Source organism: Hylobates moloch, unplaced genomic scaffold, assembly GCF_009828535.3.
Source record: "Hylobates moloch isolate HMO894 unplaced genomic scaffold, HMol_V3 SCAFFOLD_21, whole genome shotgun sequence".
Lineage (NCBI taxonomy): Eukaryota > Metazoa > Chordata > Mammalia > Primates > Hylobatidae > Hylobates > Hylobates moloch.
The window spans coordinates 55,124,380-55,142,187 of record NW_026652296.1 but is presented as its reverse complement, the minus strand read 5'-3'; the positions used below and the strand labels follow the sequence as shown (position 1 = coordinate 55,142,187).

General features: G+C 40.8%; 1 protein-coding gene across 1 annotated transcript in view; it reads right to left on the bottom strand.

The window, feature by feature from the left end:
- The window catches only part of FERMT1 (FERM domain containing kindlin 1), a 49,207-nt gene that overhangs the window by 15,530 nt on the left and 15,869 nt on the right, over positions 1 to 17,808 (bottom strand). Inside the window, exons 6-9 of the mRNA XM_032142655.2 lie at positions 17,320 to 17,422; positions 7,059 to 7,166; positions 6,440 to 6,571; positions 4,444 to 4,493 (exon numbers count right to left, since the gene is read on the bottom strand). Coding sequence (XP_031998546.1) covers positions 4,444 to 4,493; positions 6,440 to 6,571; positions 7,059 to 7,166; positions 17,320 to 17,422 — 393 coding nt within the window. The remainder of the gene's footprint in view (positions 1 to 4,443; positions 4,494 to 6,439; positions 6,572 to 7,058; positions 7,167 to 17,319; positions 17,423 to 17,808) is intronic.

The following is a 17,808-nucleotide window of genomic DNA, read 5'->3' as shown; positions in this document are numbered from 1 at the left end:
TCATCTCAGCACTTTGGGAAGCTGAAGTGAGAGAATTGCCTGAGGCCAGGAGTTTAGGACCAGCCTGGGCATCACAGCAAGATCACGTCTCTACAAAAAAAGAAAAATTAGCCAGGTGTGGTGGTGTGTCTATAGTCCCAGCTACATGGGAGGATTGCTTCAGCCTGGGAGGTTGAGGCTGCAGTGAGCTATAATCACACTGGGTGACAGAGTGAGGACTTGTTTCTAAGAAATAAATAAAATTTAAAAACCCAACAAAACCCCCTCAGTGTATTACAGAAGAATATTACATACAATTTATGAAATAAATTTGAAAAACATTATATGAAGTTAACATTTCCAGGATTAAGAAAAAACACTGTATTAAAATAGTATTTATTTGCAGGGTGTGGTGGCTTGTGTCTGTAATCCCAGCACTTTGGGAGGCTGAGGTGGGCAGATCACTTGAGCTCAGGAGTTTGAGACCAGTCTGGCCGACATGGTGAAACTCTGGCTCTATTAAAAATACAAAAATTAGCTGGCTGTGGTGGCGTGCACCTGTAGTCCCAGCTACCGGGGAGGCTGAGGCACAAGGATTGCTTGAATCTGGGAGGCGGAGGCTGCAGTGAGCTGAGATCACGCCACTGCACTCCAGCCTAGGTGACAAAGCAAGACTTCGTCTCAAAAAAAAAAAAAACAAACAAAAAACCCAAAAAACTAGTATTTATCATGTTGAGGGCTGTAGTTAAGACAGTTCTTTTTTTTTTTTTTTCGAGACGAAGTCTTGCTCTGTTACCCAGGCTGGAGTGCAGTGGCGCGATCTCGGCTCACTGCAGCCTCTGCCTCCTGGGTTCAAGCAGTCCTCATGCCTCAGCCTCCCGGGTAGCTGGGATTACAGGCGTGTGCCACCACGGCTGGCTAATTTTTGTATTTTTAGTAGAGCTGGGGTTTCATCATGTTGGCTAGACTGGTCTTGAACTCCTGAGAGCTCAAGTGATCCGTCCGCCTTGGCCTCCCAAAGTGTTGGGATTACAGGCATGAGCCTCCGTGCCCAGGCAGTTCTAAGGAACATATTGTTGTTTAATACTCAGATTCTCCAAAATGAATAGTGTTTTCAGAATAATAAAGACACAACCTTTAACCAAAAGATATAGGTAATAAGGTCTTGGTTTAATCTTCAGCATCTAAATATTTCTCTTTAGGATTAAGAATGAGGCCCTACTTCTCTGTTTCACCCGGACCTTTAGAGTATCAAGGGATCTCAAGTTCCTCCTCCTATCTCCTGCCTGGAAGTTTGGTTCATCTTTCAGGATGCTTTCTGACACATTAACAAAGCTAATCATTGCTGCTGTTCTATGCATCAAAGCCTGGGGCAGGGTAGGGGAAGGGGGAGTGGAGGTGATGCTGGGTGGTGAATGATGTGCATAAGAACGAGCGAGACAGGCTCTCCAGGCTCTCATTAGAATTCTTTTTTTTTTTTTTTTTTTGAGACAGGGTTTCACTCTGTTGCCCAGACTGGGTGGAGTGCAGTGGTGCAATCTCGGCTCACTGCAACCTCTGCTTCCCAGGCTCAAGGGATTCTCCTGCCTCAGCCTCCCCAGTAGCTGGGATTACAGGCGCGTGCCACTACCACTTGGCTAATTTTTGTAGTTGGTTGTGGATATTCCCCTCTAGGTATTTTTGCAACTACATATGTTAAGGCTTCATAGGTTTTGTCATCCTGGATCGGTTTCTATTTTATGTTTTCAGGATTCCCTTATTACATAAACACATAAGACATATACATTTGTATCTAAGCTGGGCATGGTGGCTCATGCCTGTAATCTCAGGACTTTGGGAGGCCAAGAAGGGCAGATCTTGAGTCCAGGAGTTTGAGACCAGCTTGGGCAACATGGTGAAACTGTCTCTACAAAAAATACAAAGATTAACCAGGCGTGGTGGCACATGCCTGTAGTCCCAGCTACTCAGAGGGTTGAGGTGGGAGGACCGCTGGAGCCTGTGAGGTCGAGGCTGCAGTGAGCTGTGATCACGTCACTGCACTCCATCTTGGGTGACAGAACGAGACTTTGTCTCAAAAAAAAAATTATATCTACATCTGTGTGTGACACAGCCTTGGCTCTGATTTCTCAAGAGATACTTTTCATTTCCACACAGAACCCCATGCAAGGATGAACTTCCTTACTGCTTTCTTTGGCTAATGGGTAGTTTTTCTATTTTTCATTCAACAGAAGGGCAGCCTTTGCACATTTCCACCTTTAGGCAGGCGCTTCAGTTCTCACTTCCTGCTTCACACAGGTCTGAAAGGTTCATCTTCTATCCCTACGTGGGAATTAAAATCCCAGCCTCAAACCATGACAACCTGTCTCTATTCCCTAAATCCCTCTGTGTGGCTGACGCTGTGTTTGTCGAACCAGATTCCTGCCTTATTTCCTGTAAGTTGGCATTTCTGTTTCACTTCATGATTAATTCTGTATTTGTAATTCTTTCATTTTATCTAGCATGCATATGTATTCATAGCAAGATAAGAGTTTGCATTAGAGCTGACACCCTGGTGCTAGAAACTGAAGCCCACTGTTTATATAATACATTTAATAGATTCTGTTTTTTTAATTAAAAAAGAGCTTCGCTGTAATAGAAAAAACTTAAAAATCAAAGGATTAGTTCAATGCTCTTAGTACTGATGAGGAAAGGAGGTCTAGCGAAATGAAGGGCCTATTAGAGGTCCCACCCTACCAGGAATAGAGTTCCACTCTCGAATCTCTCTCCCCTCTTCCCTCCTGCGAGCTCTCTCTCCTTCCTTCATTTGTTTCTTCCTTCCATGAACTATATTATATATTCAATGCAACATCTTGAGACCTTAGATAGTATCCACTGGCCAAATATGAGGGCAATTTTGAGAGTATAAGTCACACCAAAAGCCTGTGACAGTTCAGGGTAGCATAAGTGATGTGGATTCAACTCCAGAATCACCTTCTTCATCAGAAACATCTATAGGAAGGCTACAGTCACCATTTGGTTTGTGAAGGGCTTGATTTGCCCTCTACAGAGAATGTGGCAACTCATTTATTTGTGCAGCAATTATGAATACTTTATTAAGATGTATTTGTGGATTCAAATTGTTACTTTTTTCCTGTAGCTCTGACTATAACAATATGAGTGAAATGTGGTTACAACCATTTATGCCAGGGCAGTTAAATGAATGACCCTGACCGGGCATGGTGGCTCACGCCTGTAATCCCAGCACTTTGGGAGGCCGAGGCGGGCGGATGACCTGAGGTCAGGAGTTCAAAACCAGCCTGGCCAACATGGTGAAACTCTGTCTCTACAAAAACACAAAATTTAGCCAGGCGTGATGATGGGCACCTGTAATCCCAGCTACTCGGGAGGCTGAGGCAGGAGAATTGCTTCAACCCAGGAGGTGGAGGTTGCAGTGAGCTGAGATCATGCCACTGCGCTCTAGCCTGGGTAACAGAGTGAGACTCTGTCTCAAAAAAAGAAAAAAAAAAAAAAGAATGACCCTATTGTTTGCAGCCACATCCTACAATCACAGTAAAAACCCCCAAAGCCAAACCTGTAGAAACCCAGTGACAAATATTGTTACCTTTGGACGCTTGTTTGTCATTTATACCTGCTTCATTGTTCATTCTTTCTAATTCTTTCTTTGCATCATGTGTTATCAAAAGCAACTTGTGTTTCCTTTAACGCCAACTGCCCCAGTGAAGTGCCCGTTGGTTAAGAAAAGTCAACAAACCATAAAGTGAAATAAGGAACCAACAGGACTTCAAAAAGCCTTGTTTCTTTCATCCTAACATACCCTGGCACCATTGCAGAGGTGGGAGTCCAGTATTTCCATGAAACAAAAACTCCTTCTCTGCCTTTTTAGCAGTTTCAGGTCAACCTGAGGTGATGGGGGAGTTTATCAGAAGTACTTAAACAGGTAGATACACTAAGGTGACTACTCTCTGTAAGCCCAGGATCAAAGTTCTAGAGAGAAATGGCTTTTAAATTATAAGTGAGCCTTCAAATGGTATAAGCGTACTGAGCCTCCCAGATGGAACCTACTAGAAGCTCTAGTATGGCAGATGTGTTTATTATTGCTGACGTGAACCCAGCCATTCACTGAGGGTTCACAATGCCATTCACTGAACATGTACTATGAACCAGGTACCACGCTCGAGGCTTCATATGCATTATTTCATCAAATCCTCCCAACAAGCCCAAGGGGAGGTATATTCCCATTTTATAGATTGGAGAATGGAGGCTCAGAGAGATAATATATTGCTCAAGGTCACCTAGCTGGTGTGTGTGGTAGAGCTAGGACTCTGATGTCTGTCTGATGGCAAAGCGCACATTTTACCTTTGAACCATGAACCTGCCTCAGGGATATACAACTTAAACTCCTGCACTCTTTATCTTCAAGACTTTGTTATGAGTAACTCCTTTTCCCCATGAAAGTTTACTTACCTAAATAATTTGAGATTATCTGCAAGTTTAGGGATATCAGTAATGTCCTCCTAAGAAAAAACAAATAATGTTTCAAAAGCAGGAACTTGATAAGTGATGCTGATACTCAACCTGCACTGTCTAATATGGCAGTCCCTTGCTATATGTGGCTATTTAAATTTGAATTAATTTAAATTAAATAAAATGAAAAACTCAGTTCTTCAGTTACACTCGCCACATTTCCGATAGTTAACTGGGTGTGGGGGTAAGGCGGGTTGGGAGGAGAATGAGGAGAATGGGGGCCCTGTTGAGGTCCCCTAGGTGGCTGGCAAAGTTCTATTTCTTGATTTCGGTGGTGACTTGGATGACAATTGAATACTAATTTGTTAAGCTGTACATGCGTGTACTTTTCACTTTTCTGTTTGTGTCATAGATTACAAAAATGAAAAACGAGAGATAAAAAAATGAAAAAATGGATCAAGTACTCCCTATAACTATCATTCAAGTTAAAAATCTGAATTAGAAATGACTACTTTTATATGCAAACAAAAGATTTTATAATTTTTATATTAGAGTGGGTAACTCCTGCTGCATCTAGGTCACTGATTAAACTTTCAAAGTGAACCTCGTTCAAAGTTCATTCTGTAATGTAGGCTGGTGCCTGTTTTCAAACTGAAAAGCCTATTGTTAGCATCATGTAAAACTATTAAGGGAGGGAGGACATAACTTTTTATTTATTCTAAAAAGAATTACTTTCTTGTTGTATTTATTCAGTGGAGAAAGTAGACAACAGAGAACTCCAAGTTCATGAGGCCTATGTCTTCTATAAACGTGAGACAGTGCCCTGCATCTCTACAGAATCTTGGCGTTTAGTTTGCATGAAGTATTTGCTCCTGAATGAGACCAATTTCTTATTTTAGGACATTTAATGATAAGAGAACATACATTGAATGCAGAAGAATATAGTAACTAATTCTAATCCATGATTACTGTTTACATCCAATTATGGTGGACCCACCTCTCTGATTCAATGTGATTAATAATTATTCCCATGGCCAAAGTTAAACAAAAGGGTGGCACCTCATGAGTGAATTAAACAGGAGGGGCATTTCAGTTATAAAGCTGACATTCACCTTTCATGGATAAGGAGAAAGAGATGACAAAATAGTTTTCTTTGTTTTATTGGAGGGTTTTTGTTTATCTCCTGAAGTCAAAAGCATTCAGAAACTTTTTGCAATGTTCCAGAAAAAGGCCACAACTTTGGTCAAGCTTGTCTAGTTGAAATGGATGACAAAGTAAATAGAAATAAGGTTTTTATCTGTAAAGAATTTTCTTGGCTTGTCACAGTGGCTCATGCCTGTAATCTCAACACTTTGGGATGCTGAGGTGGGAGAGTCACTTGAGCCCTGGAGTTAGAGACCAGCCTGGGGAATATGGCAAACCTTGTCTCTACAAAAAATACAAAAATTAGCCAGGCACAGTAGTGTGTGTCAGTAGTCCCAGCTACTCAGGAGGCTGAGATGGGAGGACTGCTTGAGCCCAGGAGGCTGAGGCTGCAGTGAGCCTTGATTGCACTACTGCACTTCAGCTTGTCTCAGAAAAAAGAAAAAAAAGAAACATTTTTCTCTCTTCTATTCTCACAGCTGCTTCATGCAATAGACAGGGTGGTATTTTCTAGACTTAAGTTTAGGGACCAATTCCACATTCCATGCTAGTGAAGTGGAGCCCTCAGCAGTGGCTCGTTCACACCATGCCAACTTATCTCTAGGAAGAAATACAAGACAAAAGCATTGTCATTAGTAGAAATGAAAATATAGTCCCTTACAGAGCTAACCTGTGAAAAGTTAGTTAGTTCTTGCTAGGTTGAAGCTTGTTAGGTGAAGAGCATCTTTTTTTGTTTGTTTGTTTTCAAAATCAGATGAAATATTCTCTTACTTCTAATAAAGAAAAGTTCATTTATACGTGTCAATCAGTTAGAAGAAAGCCACAGTTCTGGGTGATCAGAAAAAGTTCATACCAAAAGGCTGTCTGCTTTTCCACCTTCTAGGGTTACTTCCAAATTAGAAAGCGCCGCTTCTATTTCATCAACCTCGGACTCGCTTGTAAAATCCTGTGTTTCAGCAGACAATGACAGTTTGCTAATGTGGTACTAAAATGAAAATGGAGGTTTTAGAAATGTTATAAACAGAAATGTTATAAATATAAATGAATCCATTAGCCATTTTTCTCTTTGAGGACTATTCCCTTGGAATACTGAACATCTCCTAAAAGGAGGTCTCCTTTCCGTGTGGGGAAAATGACATTTTAACCTGAATCATTCTGAGGTTCATGGTTAGTCATGTTACAACTGGTTCTTTCTCATCACTGATTGTGCTTACATAGGGAGGAGATAATAATTGCAAGACTAGTGTCTTACATGGGACGTGAGCGTTGTGTGGAGTATGAGGAGCATTTTAAATTAAAAATTTGTTCTGGTCTGAAGAAGAAAGCAAAATAAAAAATGCAGAAAAAAGTTGTTCTCCTTATTTTCAGATATTTCTTCAAAGAAAAAAAAACTAGTATGAAGCATATGAAACTTTAAGCAGAACAAACTTGGTTTGTCTCCTTCCAGAGAAAAGCTACTAAAGTTCTCATACCTGTAGAGCTGCAAAGATCAACATTTCTTCCTCTGTGCAATCAATTTCTTCTAAGAGAATGGCCCACCTGGCTTGTTCATAGAGTTGGTTTATTCGCACAGCATCATACTAGAGACAAAAATAGAGGTGTGTGTGTAATGAGGTATATTTATATCCCACAATACAAAAATTCTGAAACGACTGAGGCTATTCTCTGTTAATCAGATGCAGCAAACTTCAGCTCAGGTAAATGAAAGGAATACTTCTATTGTGCCATATACTCAGGCCTTTTTTTTAAAGTTTTTTTTTATTTTAATTTTTTATTTTTTTGAGACAGGGTCTCACTCTGTCACCTAGGCTGGAGTACAGTGGTGCAATCAAAGCTCACTGCAACGTCCGCCTCCTGGGTTCATGCAATTCTTGTGCCCCAGACTCCCAAGTAGCTGGGACACAGGCGTGTGCCACCGCACCTGGCTAATGTTTGTATTTTTTTGTAGAGACAGGGTTTCGCCATGTTGCCCAGGCTGGTCTCGAACTCCTGTGCTCAAACGATCTACACATCTCAGCCCCAGAAAGTGCTGGGATTACTGGCATGAGCCACTGTGCCTGGCCCTGCAGCCCATTTTACTTCTGAATTCAGAACTAACTTTCAACAAATATTTTCCAGAACTGCTGCTGCTTCTTCACAACCCAACTTTGATTCCATTATTTTCTGTCTCTTTTATTACTACATATTGGTAGTAATAGATAGTAAAAATGGTTTATATGATAAACAGTGTAATAGGTAAACAATATAACAGAAGGGATCCCCATGCTGATCTGCAAGCCCAGTGCAATCCCAAGCAGAATCTGATAGGATTTTTTAAATGAAACTTTATACAAGCTGATTCTTAAGTTGGAAGACACAATGTTCAAATATTGCCAAGAAATTGAAAAAGAATAATGTTGAGTAAAGCACTTGTCATCCCAGACATTAAAACCTATTATAAAGTTACAGTAATTAAAATGGTATGGTACTGGTGTAGTGATTGATAAAGTGTCAATAAAGCCTTATCTAGAAACAGATTTATGTACATATATACATGTAATATAAAATATTAATTTTATATTAAAATATAAAAATGACATTTTATATCAGCAGGAGAAGGAAGAATCCAACACTATAAACAGTGTTGAAAATGCCTAGCCACTTGGAACACAAATTGAAACAAAAAATAACTTTACACTATCCAAAAATATAAATTACAGATGGATTAAATAATTTAAACATATAAAACCACAGTAAGATACTACTTCACATGTACTAGAATGGCTCTTATCTAAAAGACTGGTAATAGCCAGTGCTGGTGAGGCTGTGGAGAAATTGGAACCCTTGGGCACTGCTAGGTGTAAAGTGATGCAACCTGTGTAGAAAAGTTCGGCAGTTCTTTAAAAAGTTAAACGTGGAATATAATCCATCAATCCTATTCCTAGGTGCACACCCAAACAAACTGAAAGTGGCATCCAAACATGTACAACAATGATCACAGCAACAATATTCATAATAGCCAAAAGGTAGAAACAGCCCAGAGGTACATCAACAGCTGAACGGATAAATAAAATGTGCTGTACACATACAATACAATACTATTCAGCCTTGAATGAAATTCTGGCCGGGCACGGTGGCTCACACCTGTAATCCCAGCACTTTGGGAGGCAGAGGTGGGCAGATCACTTGAGGTCAGGAGTTCGAGACCTGCCTGGCCAACATGGTGAAACCCCATCTCTACTAAAAATACAAAAATTAGCTGGGCATGGTGGCAGGCACATGTAATCCCAGCTACTTGGGAGGCTGAGGTGAGAGAATCACTTGAACCTGGGAAGTGGAGGTTGCAGTGAGCCGAGATTGCACCACTGCACTCTAGCCTGGGCAACAAGAGTGAGACTGTCTTGAGGAAAAAAAAAAAAAAAGAAAGGAATGAAATTCTGATATAATGTGAATGAAGCTTGAAGATTTGAAGATACTATGCTAAGTGAAATAAGCCAAATACAAAAAATCAAATACTGGATGACTTCACTTATATGAAGTATCTAGAATAGGCAAATTCATGGAGACAGAAAGTAGAATAGAGGGGCAGAGAGAGAAGGCAATGGAGAATTATTGTTTAATGGGTACAGACTTTCCTTTTGGGATGATAAAGTTTTGAAAATGGACAGTGGCCCAACCTGGGCAACGTAGCAAGACTCTTGTCTCTATTTTTTTAAAAAAGTGGCTCTTGCCTATAGTCCCAGCTACTTGGGAAGTTGAGGCAGGAGGATTTCCTGAGGCCAAGAATTCAAGACCACCCGAGGCAACGTGATGAGTCCCTGTTTCTACCAAAAAAAAAAAATTATCCAGGCATGCTGGCATGCACCTGTTCCAGCTACTCAGGAGGCTGAGGTGGGAGGATTGCTTGAGCCCAGGAGTTTGAGGCTGCAGGGAGCTATGATCACAGCCTGGGTGACAGAGACAGACTCTATCTCAAAAAAAAAAAAAAAAAAGAGAAAATGGATAGTGGTAATAGTTGCACAACACTGTGAATATACTTAATGCTACTGAATTGTACATCTAAAAATGGTTAAAATGATAAATATTATGTATGTTTTACAATAAAAATCCCAAATGTATACATGAATATTCATGGCAGTATTATTCATAATAGTCAAACAGTGAAAACAATCCGAATGTTCATTGATTGATGAATGAATATAGCATACATAAACAAGGAAATATTAGCATTAAAAAGATATAAAATATGATACATGATACAATAGGAATGAGTGCATGAATTCTGAAAATAATATGCTAAGTGAAAAAAATTATTCATAAAGTACCACATTTTGTGTAATTCCACTTATAGGAAGTTTCCAGAATAGGCAAATCCACAGAGACAGAAAACAGACTGATGATTGCCCAGGGCTGCGAGGGTAGGAGGGAACCGGGGAGTGATCGCTAATGGGTGTGGAGTTTCTTACTGCAGTGATGAAAATGTTCTGAAATTAGATGGTGGTTAATGGTTGCACAACTCTGTGAATATACTAGAAACCACTGAGTTGTACATATTAAACAGGTAAATGTATGGCATGTAAATTACATCTCAAAAAGCTATTATAAAACAGCTAAACAGAAAAACCATGACTATGATTAGATGGACACATGAGGGAGTCCTTTCTGTAGTCTTTAAGTGGGGAAGTCTATTCTAAGCAAGACAAGAGGTCTAAAAGTTATGATGCATAAGGCTGACTTGACAACCTAAAATTAAACATTTTTAATGGTAAAAAATATCCTAAAGAAGGTTACAAATTTATAAAATATAGGAAACAGATTAAAAAAAATTTGAATAATTTAAAAAATTTGTAATAAATATAAAAAATGATGTCCATCATATACAAAGTACTCCCATAAATCATATGAAAAGTATAAATAATTCAATAGAGTTTGTGGCAAATATATAAACAGGCAATTCACAGAAGAAAGCAAAATGGCCATAAAAACGTTGGAAAAGATGCTTAATCTCACTAATTACTAGAGAATTCAAACAAGATGACCTAATTTCCATTTTCCTATCACATCTACCTACATTACAAATACTGATAATGTTTGATGTTGGTGAGGATGTAGGGATATCAGCCCTTTCACAGATGCTCTTAGTGGAAAGGTAATTTGGTGATATAAAGCTTTTAGTATCATTTTGCCCTTTGATAAGCACATCCAGTGTTACTGTTCCAAAGAAATGCAAGCACTTGTGAGATACTTTTACAAGAATGTTCAGCACATTTAGGTCCTGATAAACTACAGTTTAGCCTTGATTATTTTTCAGTGGTTAAAAAAAGTGAGTCTGACTTATTTATACTGACATGAAAGATAGCCATGATATGAAGTAAAAAGAAGCAAGCTACAGGGCAAACAAATGATCCTACTTATCTAGGGAACGCAAAGTCTTGAAAATCTATTCAAAAATATGTTTGTAAACATGTCTAAAAAGTCTGCAAGGATGGTTGGTCATGAAGCTGTTAACTGTGGCTGCCTCTTAGGAGAATGGTCATGATACAGAACTGTTTTCCATTTTTACTCTAAATTTCTTTCTTATTATGTTTGTTTGTTTATTTATTTTTGAGATGGAGTCTTGCTCTGTTGCCCAGGCTGGAGTGCAATGGTGCGATCTTAGCTCACTGCAACCTCTGCCTCCCAGGTTCAAGTGATTCTCCTGCCTCAGCTTCCCGAGTAGCTGGGATTACAGGCGCCCGCCTCCATGCTCTGCTAATTTTTTTTTTCTTGTTTTTGAGACGGAGTCTTGCTCTGTTGCCCAGGCTGGAGTGCAGTGGTGCAATCTCGGCTCACTGCAAACTCCGCCTCCCGGGTTCACGCCATTCTCCTGCCTCAGCCTCTCCGAGTAGCTGGGACTACAGGCACCCGCCACCACGCCCGGCTAATTTTTTGTATTTTTAGTAGAGACGGGGTTTCACCGTGGTCTTGATCTCCTGACCTCGTATCCGCCCGCCTTGGCCTCCCAAAGTGCTGGGATTATAAGCGTGAGCCACCGCGCCCGGCCTGCTAATTTTTTTTGTATTTTTAGTAGAGACAGGATTTCACCATGCTAGCAAGGCTGGTCTCAAACTCCCGGCCTCAGGCAATCCACCCACCTCAGCCTCCCAAAGTGCTGGGATTACAGGCGTGAGCCACTGTGCTCACCCTATGTTGGAGTTTTAAAAAATTAATTTAATTGTGGTAAAATATATGTAACATAATATTTACCATCTTAACCACCCCCACCCCCACAACTGTTTTTTAGAGGCAGGGTTTCACCCTGTCGTGCAGGGTGTAGTGCAGTGGTGCAATCATAGCTCACTGCAGCCTCGAACTCCTGGGCTCCAGCAATGCTCCTGCCTCAGCCTCCCTAGTAGCTGGGAGTTTCCTCTCTGGAGGCCTGTTCCCATTTCTCCAGAGACAATGCTGCATCACAAGGTTCCAGATCTTTCACAGGTCATTAACAGGCATCCTATAGGACTTCCCCCCAACACCCCACCCCAAGAACTCTTCCAGTGGGTTCTCCAGTGACTTAGAAACACATTTTTTCCTTGGTGGGGTTGGCTACTCATACGCTCTCCTTGGCCCTTTTCTTTGCTTAATTGAAAATAGAGATGGGCACGGTGGCTCACGCCTGTAATCCCAGCACTTTGGGAGGCTGAGACGGGAGGATCTCTTGAGGTCAGTAGTTCGGGACCAGCCTGGCCAACATGGTGAAACCCCATCTCTACTAAAAATACAAAAATTAGCTGGGCGTGGTGGTGCGTGCCTGTAGTCCCAGCTACTCGGGCGGCTGAGACAGGAGAATCGCTTGAACCTGGGAGGCAGAGGTTGCAGTGAGCCAAGATCATGCCACTGCATTCCAGCCTGGGCAACAGAGTGAAACTGTGTCTCAAAAAAAAAAAAAAAAAAAAAAAGAAAAGAAAATAGTAGAAACCTCAAGCTGGAACCACATGGGTTCTACTACCTCTCCACTCCTTGAATCCCTGTTTCTCCCTGTCTAGTCAGTTCAGTAAACCCTCCATCCACCCTCGTCCGTCATTCCAACAACCAACAATAAAAGCAAATAACAAAACCTACTTATCATAGTTTTCCTGCTCTTTCTTAAGAAGGGGTTACTATTTAGATCTAATTACTTAAGATTCTCTATTGGCCCAGGAGCAGCTTTCAGTATCCTCCAGGCCTCTTATTAAAACAGATGTGCTTTTCCTGTACTGAACACTAAAATACTATGAACTGTCAGAGTTCTAAAATGTGTGTTTTTTTAATTCACAAATATTGAACACATTTAAAAAGGGGCAAAAGAGTATATGATAAATGAATTCATTATGAATGAATTTGAAAGGGACAAAAGAGTGTTCAATAAAAAGTTAGTCCCCCTCTCTACCTTGTCCCCTGGAAATGGTTGCTTCTCTATGGGCTGTTTTGCATCTTTTAATAATACACCTGGAGTCTGTTTCATATCAAAAAAGAGCTGATTCATTCTTTTTAAAAACAATATGGTATGAATGTATCATAATGTATTTAACCAATTCTCTAGCTATGGACATTTAGGTGGTTTCCAATCTTTTCCTAAAACAATATAATAACCGCCCTTGTATACCTACATGTCAGTTTGCATGTGTGAGTATAACTGTGCTATAAACACCTAGGAGGGGATTTGCTGAATCAAAGCTATGTAGAACTGTAATTCTGATACTGCCAAATTGCCCTCCATAGACTAATTTGTACTTTGACCTACAAGCAGCCTATGAGAGAGCCCATTTCCTGACACTCCTGCCAAGATAGTATGTGAAACTTTTTGATCTTTGCTACTGTAAAGCATCATAGTTCCTTTTCTATGAACTATATATTTACATCCTTTGCTCATTAGTCTACTGGGTTGTTGGTCTTCTTATTATTGATTTTTAGGAGCTCTTTACATATTAGAGAAATTCATCTTTTGTTTGTAGTGTGTGTTGTAAAGACTTTTACTTTGTTATAGTTTTTTTTTTTGCCAGGTGTAACATTTTCATTTTTTATTAAAATGTACCAATCTTTTCTGGATTTTTCATTTTTTGAGTCTATTATTATTATTATTTTATTTATTTATTTTTTGAGACAGAGTTTTGCTCTCATTGCCCAGGCTGTAGTGCAATGGCGTGATCTCGGCTCACTGCAACCTCTGCCTCCCGGGTTCAAGTGATTCTCCTGCCTCGGTCTCCCAAGTAGCTGGGATTATAGGCACATGCCCCCATGCCTGGCTAATTTTTGTATTTTTAGTAGAGATGGGGTTTCACCGTGTTGGCCAGGCTGGTCTCGAACTTCTAACCTCAGGTGATCCACCCGCCTCAGCCTCCCAAAGTACTGTGATTACAGGCATGAGCCCCTGCGCCTGGCTGAGTCTATTATTTTTGAAATGTTGAATTCTAGCATTTTACATATCTGAGATTTTAATCAGCACCTGTTACTAAGGACCTGTGGCCAGTATGAATCCCTCTGAAAGCCAGAGAAGCTCCCTAGTCCTCACTGTAGATTTTAGTTTCTACTTGTAGGGTGCCTTGTAAATTTGCAGTGGCTTATGGGTGCTCTTTCCTCTTCTTAGATTTGATTATAGCTGCCACGAGAACACAAATTACATCTTAAATGTCTGTATCCCCCCATATTTATGCAGCACAGAGTAGGAGTCTTAAACTTGATATTATCTATAGCATTCATAATTTTAAGAGAGGGGGAAGGGAATACTGCCATGAGTACTAAAGTGGTTGAGGATCACAGTGTCCTCCAAAGCCATGTCCCGCTATCCTGAGTCTTCCTGTCACCTGCGGGTTGACAGTTTCTGTGTGGCTGTTAGATTCAAATAGGTTTCACTTTTTAGGCTATGAAGAGGGAGGTCCTCACCAATTAAGCAAGCAGAGGCTGGAGGCCAAAGAGCCAGAGACAACAGCCCTTGTGACCGTCAGCTTCAGTGTCCTTGTCCCCTTCTGGAGTACGATTCGTTTGATTTCTTCCACTTTTTAGACAAATACATGTTTAACCCCGCTCCTTTATATACCAGTGATCTGCCATTATCTGGCTTATTTGACTGTGAAGTCACTTACATGTTCCTGTTTTTTAGGGGGCAGATGACTCAGCTGCATTCTTTTTAGCTCAAGCTTAGTTCTGAAGCAGGGGATTGAATGGGGGAGTCTCTTGGCAAAGAAACTCCTGGAAGGGTCCCCAAGGACCCTATGAGTCCTTGGGCTGAGTGATCCTATCATCCATCAGGTGCCTGAACTGGGAAAGCCTGACTCACAGCATGTGGGGTGAGGGGCAAAGAAAGTACCAGATGTGGTCTCTGTCTCCAAGGACTTGGTGGTCTATCTGTAGAAAAAAATCCATAGATATGGTATGATTTGAGGCGTGAGAACTAAAATTGTACAGCACTCAGCTGTGGCTCAGAGAAGTCAAAGGCCCATGTGACCAAGAGTAGAGAAAAGCTCCTTTCTGGAAAGAGTGGAACCTGAATGTGGTCTCAGAGCAGGGTTCTGATACTGGGGTTCTCGGACTTGGAAGTTTGATTATCAGGTGGTCCATAAGCTCGTATGAGGAAACACAACCTCTCCAATTGCACCGACTTCTAATGGAAATTTAGCATTTCCTCTCAGGATGAGTGTGAGCCATAAACCACAGCATTGCAGAGTACTTGTCACTCTGTGGTCACCAGAATCAAGATTTTTTTTCCTTCTGTATGCCAGTTGTTGCTGCTGTCTTCAAGCAATGCTCACCCACATCACTACTTTGAAATTATGGTAGTTATCAGAACTACCACCAGATCTTCTTTATTCAATTAACTAAAAATATATTACTATATACATTTTCAGAAAGTGTTTGGCCACTACAGTTTAATATAACTGTTTCATTTTGTAGTCCTATGTACTTTAACTTATTAATTTGAAAACATTATTTTAATATACAACAGTTTTGAGTTCACAGTACCCAGCTTAGTTCTTGGCCTACAGTAGTTGCTCAATAAATAAACACATAAACAAACAACAGATGGGGCACAGATTTGAATAGATAAGATGGGACCAAATTACTGACTTAGTAATTGGAAAATGCATGGGCATATTTTATTTATGTGTTATCTATTTTCAGAAAAAAATGTAAGGCAACTTATTAGAACAGATGGCATACAACAAGATGGCTTAAATTAAGAGTTAGGCAAGGAAACGCTAAAGTTGAGTCATGAATGAGGCTTAAAAATAAAATCACAAAAAAGTATGGATTTGGTTTTAGCAGGCAATGCAAAAACAAAAACAAAAGCAAAAAACCTGGACGGTTGCATAATTCACAGTACAGTTAAAAAAAAAAAAAAAGCCAAGCCAATTGTGTAGGAGAAGCAGTACAGTAATTTCTTCTGGAGATTTTATCGAAGAAAAGCCAAAATTTGCCCTTTTGCCGTGATTCACTTATGCATTCCAAACACAAGCTTGGTCCACAGGATAAAAATCAAGGACTGAGCAGGAACCTCTCCTTAGAAATGACAAGGGACAAGGTTTGTTTTGAAGATGCCATTTGGGGAAACAGTGGAAGCTGAGGTGAGCCTTTGCAGACCAGACCTAAAGTCAGGACCAAGGAGAAGACAGTGCCTCTTACAAGAGGTGGAAACGCTGCTGTAGATGAGAAAGGGTCTGTACAGAAAGGCTGACCAAGGCAAGCTCCTCCAAGTGTCTGGCAGTAAATGGAAAAGAGCAACAAGCACAAAACAGTGATGAGAGCATGCGAAACGGTGACCCTGCGCACTCAGAGGACCAGTCATCCAGTTTATATCATCGACACTGGGCCATTGTACTGCTGACTCTCAGCTCTTCAAATGGGCTCATCAGGAGCAAGGAAGAGGCAGAAGTTCAAAGGACTTATCATTAGTTATTCTAATAGACTTCAGGGGGAGATATGCAGTGAAAATAGGATTGGCGACCACCTGGGTGACCAGGTGAGAAAAAGGGATTACATAGATGATCCGTTTCCCTCAATTCCAAAGAGTAAGCAAGCACTGGAGTGCGGAGTCCTGTGTGTGCCATCATGTGGTCCTAGCTTGTTCATGGGAACCTGCCTTTAAACCTGACCTCTGACGACTCCTTTCCTTCCTCAGCATTAAGAACTCCAGCTCCGGCTGGATGCAGTGGCTCATGCCTGTAATCCCAGCACTTTGGGAGGCCGAGGCAGGAGGATCATGAGGTCAGTAGTTCAAGACCAACTTGGCCAATATAGTGAAACCCTGTCTTTACTAAAAATACAAAAATTAGCTGGGCATGGTTGCATGAGCCTATAGTTCCAGTTACTCGGGAGGCTGAGGCAAAAGAATCACTTGAACCCAGGAGGTGGAGGTTGCAGTGAGCCGAGATCGTGCCACTGCACTCCAGTCTGGGTGACAGAGCAAGACTCTGTCTCAATTAAAAAAAAAAGAACTCCAGCTCTGTGAGCTGCTCTCATCTTGTTTGACCATTCCTGCGAATGGAGGGGGGCAGTGCATGCTACGCTAGGCACAAAGATCCCTAGAGACTCCGGCTAATTCAGTAGCAGCTTACTGTGCTCAGTAGAAACCAAAGGATAAAAATTCAGAGACGGAGGTCCATATATCAGTCTCACCCTGCAGGGCAAAACAGGCGATCACACAAATAAATTCATCCTCATTTTCATAATCAAATGCCTCAATTTTATCCTTTCATGCATTCATATTAAAAAGAGAAAAACAAAAGAGAAAAAGTTGCTTACTTTAGGATTCAAGTCGAAGAAAGAGTAGTATTTAAATCGTAACAGCAGCTGCTCATCCTCTTGGATGCCTTGTTCCATAAGGGAGCGCGAGGAGTCTAGCCAACTAGAAACAGCTTGAGTTTTAGAAGCCAGTCAATTTTACATGTATATCCATTATAATCTTATGTCATATATTATATATACATATACATATCCTTGAACAAAATCAGGGTATGTAATACACATAGAGTATCCCTAATTTGAAAATCTGAAATGCTCCAAAATCTGACACTTTCTGAGCACTGACCTGATGCTCAAAGGAAATACTCACTGAAGCATTTTTGTTTTGTTTTGTTTTGTTTTGTTTTGTTTTTGAGCCAGAGTCTTGCTCTGTCACCCAGGCTGGAGTGTAGTGGTGCAGTCTCGGCTCACTGCAGCCTCTGCCTCCCAGGTTGAAGCGATTCTTCTGCCTCAGCCTCATGAGTAGCTGGGACTACAGGTGCATGCCAC